The sequence below is a fragment of the Ooceraea biroi genome, unplaced genomic scaffold (assembly GCF_003672135.1).
Source record: "Ooceraea biroi isolate clonal line C1 unplaced genomic scaffold, Obir_v5.4 UnassembledTig126, whole genome shotgun sequence".
Lineage (NCBI taxonomy): Eukaryota > Metazoa > Arthropoda > Insecta > Hymenoptera > Formicidae > Ooceraea > Ooceraea biroi.
The window spans coordinates 1-9,363 of record NW_020825099.1 but is presented as its reverse complement, the minus strand read 5'-3'; the positions used below and the strand labels follow the sequence as shown (position 1 = coordinate 9,363).

Genomic DNA, 9,363 nt, shown 5'->3' with positions numbered 1-9,363 from the left:
GGACGGCGGCGGAGGTGGACGCGCGCTACGGGGAGCTCCAGGAGAGACGGAGCTCCCTGAGGGCGGCGATCAGGGACGCCAAGGCGAGGGCCTGGGAGGAGCTCCTCCGGTCCGTGGAGGGCGATCCCTGGGGGCGTCCGTACCGGCTCGTGATGGGCAAGTTGCGGCAATGGACGCCCCCGGAGACGGAGGAGATGGATCCCCTGGAGCTGCGCGGGGTCCTGGACACCCTCTTCCCGGCGGGAGGCGGGTGCCCGGGACCCCCGGAGTGGATGACCTCCGAGCGGCCCCAGGAGATACCGGGGATCGGTCCGGAGGAGTGGGCGGGGATCCTGCGCCGGCTGCGGGGCCAACGGGCCCCGGGGCCGGACGGGATTCCCAGCCGGGTCTGGGCCCTCGCGATGGAGGTCCTGGCCCCGCGAGTGAGGGCGCTCTTCGAGCGGTGCCTGGTGGAGGGACGCTTCCCCGCGGCTTGGAAGAGGGCCAAGCTGGTCCTCATCCCGAAGGGCGGCGGAGGGGACGCGGCGGCGGTGCGCAAGTTCCGGCCGATATGCTTGCTGGACGAGATCGGCAAGCTGTTCGAGCGGGTGATAGCGGGCCGTCTCGTCCGGCACCTGCCCGGGGGTGCTCCGGGTGAGGAGGAGAGACAGTTCGGCTTCCGGGAGGGCCGCTCCACGGTGGACGCCGTGTTGAGTGTGAGGGCCCTCACGGAGGCCGCTGTCTCGAGGGGGGGAGTTGTGGTGGCGGTGTCGCTAGACATAGTGAACGCCTTCAACTCCCTCCCTTGGGGAGTGATAGTGGAGGAGATGCGCGCGCAGCTCCTCCCTCCCTACCTCGCGAGGGTGATCCTGGAGTACTTCCGGGACAGGTCGCTGGAGTGGGTCGACCGGGACGGGCGCACCAGGACCCGCGAGGTGGAGCGCGGCGTGCCGCAGGGGTCGGTCCTCGGACCGCACCTGTGGAGGCTCGCGTACGAGCGGGTCACGCGCGTCCTTCTGCCGCCCGGCTGTCACGTGAGGTGTTACGCCGACGACACCTGCGTGATGGCCGAGGGTCCGAGCTGGGGGGAGGCGTCCGGCCTGGCGGAGTTGGCGGTGGCGGTGGTGGTCCGCGCCATCAGGGAGGCTGGGCTGGAGGTGGCGCCGCAGAAGACCCAGGCGATGTTCTTTTTCGACCATCGCCGGGGTCTGCCGCCTCCGGCCGAGATACGGGTCGGCGGGGTCAGCGTCCCGGTGGGGACCAAGATGAAGTATCTTGGCCTCACCCTGGACGGCACCTGGTCCTTCGGGGAGCACTTCGGCGGGCTGGCGCCGAGGCTGGAGGGGGCGACCAACGCGCTGAGTCGCCTCCTCCCGAACCTCGGGGGCCCGGAGACGCGGGTGCGCCGCTTGCTGGTGGGAGCGGTGCGGTCGATCGCCCTGTACGGGGCGCCGGTGTGGGCGGAGGACCTCGCGGCCTCCCGGCGGGCCCTCCAGGTGGTGAGGGCGGCCGAGAGGCGGCTGGCCGGGAGGGTCGTGAGGGCGTACCGCACCGTCTCTCACCGAGCGGCGCTGGCCCTGGCGGGCACCCCCCCGTGGAGCTGCTGGCGGAGGGACACGCTAACGCGTACCTCCGCCGGCGGGACCTGCGGGAGAGGGGTGTGGTGCTGACGGCCAGGGCAAAGGGGGCCCTGAGGGAGCAGGGGAGGAGGGCGGTGCTGCTGAAGTGGCAGCGGCGACTCGCCGACCCGGGTGAATCGGGTCGGAGGGTCGCCGGGGCCGTCCAGCCCATCCTCTGCGAGTGGGTGGACAGAGGATGGGGGACGTTGACCTACAGGACGACACAGGTTCTCTCCGGACACGGATGCTTCGGGGAGTTCCTGTGTCGTATCGGGAAGGAGCGCGGACCGCACTGCCACCATTGCGGGGCGGAGAGGGACACGGCGGACCACACCCTAGCCGAGTGCGCGGCATGGGGTGAGGAACGCCGTGTCCTTAAAGACGTGGTAGGGGAGGACCTCTCGCTGCCGACCGTCATGCGGAAGATGGTCGGGAGCGAGAGGAACTGGAGGGCGGTCTCCTCCTTCTGCGAGCAGGTGATGCTGCGGAAGGAGGAGGCCGAGCGCGAGCGCCGACCGGGAGTCGGCCGGAGGGGTCCCGGCCACGGATGACGGCGGGGGGGCCGCGGGGCGCCTTAATGGCGCCGGCGGCCCCCTCGTCGCGTCCGGGGCGGGAGTGCGAGGAGCAGGGGGGTGGAGACTCGGGAGGGAGGTCGCGGAGACCTCCCTCCGGAGTCGCGGGGAAGGGCCCCGACTCGGGTGGAGTCGGGGCTGCAGGCGCGTGACCCCCGTTGGGGGCAGAGTGTCGGCGGGGCATTTGCCCGGGCACTCGGGTGACTGGTCGTCGGGGCATCTGCCCGGGCCGTCATCGTCGAGGGGTCCGAGGACTCCTTGACCCCAACGGGGAGTATCGGGGACGGGTGGGCGAGGGCCGACTTGGGAGCGTCGGCCGTCGCCCTAAAACCTCCCCTCGACAGAGAGGGGAGGTCCCCGCGGAGCGGTGGTCTGCCACGCACCGCGGGTGGGGATTAGGGCCCGAAAGGGCAGCGCACCGGCGCTAGGGACGTATACCGGGCATCGTGGGGCGCGAACGAAGTGCCGTTTGGCCGATCTCGCGCCCCATACAGCCAGGGTTGGCAGACGGAGGTAGGTTTAGTGAGTATGAGTCTCACACTCCCCTCGCACCCCGCCCAAGGGGAGCGAGGGGGCCCATGACGGGTTCCTCCTCCGAAAAAAAAAAAAAAAAAAAGGTTAGGTTAGGTTCCCCTCAGGGGCCTGCTACGGTGTAGCAGGTACGGGAATTGACGTTCCCGGGGGCACCCGAGTCACGGTATGAGTGTATGAATGAATGGGCCCCGGTCGGCCCGCTGTGGATATTCCCCGCAGACTAGCCAAGGGGGGAGTAGTAGGCCCCCGACCGTGCCGCTCGTTGCCGGCCAGGTACCAGGCCTCTTCTCCCCGGGGCGTCGGGCAGTGCGCCCGACGTCGCGGGGCGAATGCGGAACGTGGGAGCCCGCTGGTGCGACCGCCGGGGGCTTGCCCCTGGCGATCGGCCCGGCGGGGGCGCCCTGTGGGGGGGCGCCGTCGGCGGCGGGCGGAGGATCGGAGCCAATGCGGGGGTTGAAGCGGCGGTGCCGGGCGGGGGAGCGGGGGAGCACTCGGCCAGTGTCTCCCCGTAACCGCGTGGCTGTCAGGCGGTGGTGAGTGCACTGGAGCCGGCCGGGCCGGGGCCGTGTAGGACCCCGTTCGGATCGGGGCCTGCGCGGCGTCGCCGGACGTAAAGCCCCAAAATTTTGTGTCGGGGGCCGGCTTCACCGGTAACCCCACCCTCTTTCGGCTTCGGTGGGACTAGGGTTGGCCACCCGAAAACCGCCTCTCGGCTGTCCCACACTTCATTAGGGAAAATTTACCGGGGGAAGGTTCCCCACTGCGGTGGGGACGCCATGATGGCCGAACCCGAAGAATTTAGTACTGCAATATGGATAATGCTTCTTCATTTTCGGGGAAAACGGGGGGGAAGACGGGCGCGGAGGCGCCGGAGGGCGTGGACGAGGAGGCGTGGGAGTCGCCTCGAGAGGTGGTGCTGGTGTCGGACGTTGAGGAGGGGGTCTCGCTGAGGGCCATTTTGGACCCGGCGGCGGCCTCCTCCTCCGCGGCCGACGGTAGCCGCGGGGGCACGCGACGGCCGCGGACCCGCCAAACGGCGCGGAGGGGCGGGTCGAGCGCGCGATCGGGCAGTCGGGCCGTCGGGTAGCCGGGACAGTTCCCGGGACTCGGCTGCCTCCACACGTGCGACGTGGCGTCCCTTCCGGGGGACGTCGACACCGACGCGTCGGCGAGCGAGACGGGGAGGAAGCGCAAGCGGGGAGGCCCCCTACCACGGGGAGTACGTCGGCCTGGCGGAGGCCAAGCGCGCCGCCAGGGAGGAGGAGCGGCTGTCGAGGGAGTGGGAGCGGGAGAAGGAAGTCCTCGCCTCCATTCCCTCGCCAGCCGACAAGAGGGAGCGCGAATCCTGGGAAGTCCAGGTGGAGCGCTTTCGGGAGTGCCCGTCACCCGACATCACCGCTCGGGTGATGGAGCACCTCGAAACCGTGGTGAAGGTCGCCAAGAACTCGGCCACCTTCAGGGCCCCTATGTCAGGGCCCTGAAGGAGGCCGCGGCGGGCATCAGGGCGGCGCTCACCGTCACTGCTGAGAGGAGGGGCGCCGGAGCCCCTTCTCTCAGCACGGAGAACGCCGCCCTGAGGGGGGAGGTGGAGTCCCTCAAATCGCAGGTGCGCGAACTGAGGGACACCATCTCCCTCATGGGACGGGCGACCGCGGGGGACGGGGGGGAGAGCCAGCGGGTGGCTGACTCCCCCGTCCTGCGCGTCAGGGGGCGGAGGCTGGAGACTCCGCCGAGGAGCCCGGCGACGTCGGAGGCAGGACTCCGGACCGAGACCACCCCGCAGAAGGGGGGAGATCCTCCCGCCGAAAGGGAGGACCCCCTGGTCGCCATGGAGGCCAGAATTATGGCCTCCATGGGGACCATGGTCTCAGGATCGTCGCGGAGGCGGTGGCGCCCCTGGTGAGGCGCGGCGGAGAGAGAGCGGAGCCTCCCCGCAGGAGGACTGGAGGAGACGGGCGCGGCACGCGAAGAAGAGAAGAGAAGGGAAGAAGGGGGTGGTGGGGCGAGCGGAGCCCGCCGCCCTTAGCCCCCTCCGGCAGAGCAGCGGCCAGTTCGGCGGTGGCCGGCCCGGCGCCGGTTCCAGCCGGCGAGGAGGAGCAGCCGTGGTCGAAGGTGGTGGGCAGGAGGGCCACGAGGCCAACCGCCCAGCCACCGGCCCCGCGGGTAAGGGCAACCCGTGCCGGGCAAACCCGCCCCAGGTAGGGGGGCCAGCGGGGGGGGCAAACCCGGACGGGCAAACCCTCCCGCCCGGCGGTCGACCCGGCGCGAAGGGGCCGAAGCCCCTAAGTCGCCCAAGACGGCGGCCGTGTCATCACGGCAGCCGACGGCGACTACAAGGGGGCCGTGGAGAAGGCGCAGAAGGGCGTGGACATGACGCCCTGGGGATCGCCGCGCCGCGAGTGAGGAGGGCCTGACGGGGGCCCTCATTTACGAGATCCCGGGGCCGGAGTCCGCCACAAGGCGGACGAGCTGGCCTCTCGCTTAGGAAGGTTTTTGAGGGGTCGGGTGTAAGGGTCACCCGACCCCTCAAAAGGCGGAGTGCGCGTCCGGCGACTGGACGACGCGGCTACCGGCAGAGTCGTGCGCGGGCGGTGGCAGCCGCGGAGGCTGCGACCCCGAGACTCGAGGTGGGCTGATCCAGAGGTCCCCGGACGGTCTGGGGACCTCTTGGATCAGGCTTCCTGCGCAGGCCGGCGGAAAAGTCGCCGACCTGGGCAGGATCAGGTGGCTGGGCCTGGGCACCGATAACTGTGCTGGAGCCCAGGCCTTGATGTGTTAAGGTGCTGGCGAAGGGGCACGTGCAAGCGACGTGCCCCAGTCGCGAGGACCGCCGAGACCTGTGCTACAGGTGTGGCGCGGCGGGTCATCGGGCGCGCGGATGCGCCGCTGACCCGAAGTGCCCTCTGTGCACGGGTCTCGGCAGGAGGGCGGACCACAGGCTGGGTAGCGCGGCCTGTGCTCCGCCCTCCAAGGGAGGGAAAAGTGGGGTGCAAAGGGGGTCGGAGACGGCGGCCCAGGGAGGGGCGCGGCCGACGGAGGCCGCTCCTCGCCCGCAAAGGGTCGCCTCTCCGGCTCCCAGACAGGCGGCCCCGTCGGCGGGCGCGGCGCTGGCGCCGACGCCTGCTGATGGGGACAAGGGAGGGCGGCTCCTCCGCGGGAGGAGGAGCCGAAGCCCCGACGGGTGACCCGCTCCATGGGGAAGAAGAAGGCGGAGGAAAAGGACGACGATGGTGCGAGGGGCCTGGAGGAGCCCGCCATGGACGTGGAGTAATGGCGGGCCTGGTCCTCCAGGCCAACCTTAACCGCGCCCGCCGGGCTCAGGATCTTTTCCTCCAGAGCCTGGCGGAGCGCGGTTACGCGTTGGGGATCGCGGCGGAGCCCTTCAGGCCCCCGCGGACAGCCCCAGTTGGGCGTCGGCGGGGGGGGCCTCGTCGCGATCGTGCGCGGCGACGCCGCGGGCTCCCCTCCCTCCGAGTGTTGGAGGTCGGGGGGGAGTTCGTGGCGGCGCAGTGGGGAGGCATCACCGTGGTCGGGGTCTACGTGTCCCGAGCCTGAGTCTCGCCGAGTACGAGGGGTTCCTGGACAGGCTGGGGGGTGCATAGTTCGGCACCCCCGCGGCCTGTTGTTGGTCGCCGGGGACTTCAATGCGAAGTCCGCGCTCTGGGGTTCCCGGCGGCCGGACGCGAAGGGCGCGGTGCTGGCGGACTGGGCGGCGGGTCTGGGCCTGCATTTGTTGAACGTGGGCTCGGACAGCACCTGCGTGCGGTGGGCGGGGGAGTCCGTGGTCGATCTGACCTGGGCATCTCCGGCCTCGCGCGTCGGGTGTCGGGGTGGAGGGTGTTGTCGGGGTGGAGACGCTGTCGGACCATAGATACGTGTCTATGGTGGTGTCTCCGCCCTCGGGCTCCGCCCCCGCCAACGGGGGACGGGCGGACCCCGACCGCGGAGATGGGCGCTCAAGGGGCTGTCTGGTGACAGACTGGTCGCCGCCCTGCTCGCGTCCACGTGGCCGGAGAGGCCGGAGGGCACGGTGGAGGAGGAGGCCGGCTGGCTCGGGGACATCGTGACGCAGGCGTGCGACTTTGCGATGCCCCGGGCCGGCCGGCTCGGCGACGGCCCACCTACTGGTGGAGCGCGGGATTGGCGGAGCTGCGGCGCGCATCGGGGCGCGCCTGGCGCCGCTTCTCCCGCGCCCGTCGCCGGGGGACGGCGGCGGAGGTGGACGCGCGCTACGGGGAGCTCCAGGAGAGACGGAGCTCCTGAGGGCGGCGATCAGGGACGCCAAGGCGAGGGCCTGGGAGGAGCTCCTCCGGTCCGTGGAGGGCGATCCTGGGGGCGTCCGTACCGGTCGTGATGGGCAAGTTGCGGCAATGGACGCCCCCGGAGACGGAGGAGATGGATCCCTGGAGCTGCGCGGGTCCTGGACACCCTCTTCCCGGCGGGAGGCGGGTGCCCGGGACCCCCGGAGTGGATGACCTCCGAGCGGCCCCAGGAGATACGGGGATCGGTCCGGAGGAGTGGGCGGGGATCCTGCGCCGGCTGCGGGGCCAACGGGCCCCGGGGCCGGACGGGATTCCAGCCGGGTCTGGGCCTCGCGATGGAGGTCCTGGCCCCGAGAGTGAGGGCGCTCTTCGAGCGATGCCTGGAGGAGGGACGCTTCCCCGCGGCTTGGAAGAGGGCGAAGTTGGTCCTCATCCCGAAAGGCGGCGGAGGAGACGCGGCGGCGGTGCGCAGTTCCGGCGATATGCTTGCTGGACGAGATCGGCAAGCTGTTTCGAGCGGGTGATAGCGGGCCGTCTCGTCCGGCACCTGCCCGGGGGTGCTCCGGGTGAGGAGGAGAGACAGTTCGGCTTCCGGGAGGGCCGCTCCACGGTGGACGCCGTGTTGAGTGTGAGGGCCCTCACGGAGGCCGCTGTCTCGAGGGGGGAGTTGTGGTGGCGGTGTCGCTAGACATAGTGAACGCCTTCAACTCCCTCCCTTGGGGAGTGATAGTGGAGGAGATGCGCGCGCTCCTCCCTCCTACCTCGCGAGGGTGATCCTGGAGTACTTCCGGGACAGGTCGCTGGAGTGGGTCGACCGGGACGGGCGCACCAGGACCCGCGAGGTGGAGCGCGGCGTGCCGCAGGGGTCGGTCCTCGGACCGCACCTGTGGAGGCTCGCGTACGAGCGGGTCACGCGCGTCCTTCTGCCGCCCGGCTGTCACGTGAGGTGTTACGCCGACGACACCTGCGTGATGGCCGAGGGTCCGAGCTGGGGGGAGGCGTCCGGCCTGGCGGAGTTGGCGGTGGCGGTGGTGGTCCGCGCCATCAGGGAGGCTGGGCTGGAGGTGGCGCCGCAGAAGACCCAGGCGATGTTCTTTTTCGACCATCGCCGGGGTCTGCCGCCTCCGGCCGAGATACGGGTCGGCGGGGTCAGCGTCCCGGTGGGGACCAAGATGAAGTATCTTGGCCTCACCCTGGACGGCACCTGGTCCTTCGGGGAGCACTTCGGCGGGCTGGCGCCGAGGCTGGAGGGGGCGACCAACGCGCTGAGTCGCCTCCTCCCGAACCTCGGGGGCCCGGAGACGCGGGTGCGCCGCTTGCTGGTGGGAGCGGTGCGGTCGATCGCCCTGTACGGGGCGCCGGTGTGGGCGGAGGACCTCGCGGCCTCCCGGCGGGCCCTCCAGGTGGTGAGGGCGGCCGAGAGGCGGCTGGCCGGGAGGGTCGTGAGGGCGTACCGCACCGTCTCTCACCGAGCGGCGCTGGCCCTGGCGGGCACCCCCCCGTGGAGCTGCTGGCGGAGGGACACGCTAACGCGTACCTCCGCCGGCGGGACCTGCGGGAGAGGGGTGTGGTGCTGACGGCCAGGGCAAAGGGGGCCCTGAGGGAGCAGGGGAGGAGGGCGGTGCTGCTGAAGTGGCAGCGGCGACTCGCCGACCCGGGTGAATCGGGTCGGAGGGTCGCCGGGGCCGTCCAGCCCATCCTCTGCGAGTGGGTGGACAGAGGATGGGGGACGTTGACCTACAGGACGACACAGGTTCTCTCCGGACACGGATGCTTCGGGGAGTTCCTGTGTCGTATCGGGAAGGAGCGCGGACCGCACTGCCACCATTGCGGGGCGGAGAGGGACACGGCGGACCACACCCTAGCCGAGTGCGCGGCATGGGGAGGAACGCCGTGTCCTTAAAGACGTGGTAGGGGAGGACCTCTCGCTGCCGACCGTCATGCGGAAGATGGTCGGGAGCGAGAGGAACTGGAGGGCGGTCTCCTCCTTCTGCGAGCAGGTGATGCTGCGGAAGGAGGAGGCCGAGCGCGAGCGCCGACCGGGAGTCGGCCGGAGGGGTCCCGGCCACGGATGACGGCGGGGGGGCCGCGGGGCGCCTTAATGGCGCCGGCGGCCCCCGCGGCGCGGCCGGGGCGGGAGGGCGAGGAGCAGGGGGGGGGAGACTCGGGCGGGAGGGCGCGGAGACCTCCCTCCGGAGTCGCGGGGAAGGGCCCCGACTCGGGTGGAGTCGGGGCTGCAGGCGCGTGACCCCCGTTGGGGGCAGAGTGTCGGCGGGGCATTTGCCCGGGCACTCGGGTGACTGGTCGTCGGGGCATCTGCCCGGGCCGTCATCGTCGAGGGGTCCGAGGACTCCTTGACCCCCAACGGGGAGTATCGGGACGGGTGGCGAGGGCCGA

At 71.3% G+C, this 9,363-nt stretch overlaps 1 protein-coding gene across 1 annotated transcript; it reads right to left on the bottom strand.

The window, feature by feature from the left end:
* Window positions 1-5,479: 5,479 nt before the first annotated feature.
* Window positions 5,480-6,766, bottom strand: LOC113563481 (translation initiation factor IF-2-like). The gene is made up of 2 exons (XM_026975148.1): window positions 6,646-6,766; window positions 5,480-6,561 (listed from the first exon to the last, which is right to left on the bottom strand). The coding sequence occupies exons 1-2, from the start codon at window positions 6,764-6,766 to the stop codon at window positions 5,480-5,482; spliced, it is 1,203 nt and encodes a 400-aa protein (XP_026830949.1).
* Between the last annotated feature and the right edge of the window lie 2,597 nt (window positions 6,767-9,363).

What these genes read in the sequence shown, in the direction of transcription:
- LOC113563481 (XM_026975148.1), bottom strand. Translation starts at nt 6,766, where the DNA reads ATGTCCCCGAGCCAGCCGGCCTCCTCCTCCACCGTGCCCTCCGGCCTC. An exon ending in CTTGAGCGCCCATCTCCGCG is followed by an intron (nt 6,562 to 6,645) that starts GTCGGGGTCCGC and finishes ATGGTCCGACAG; the next exon opens with CGTCTCCACCCCGACAACAC.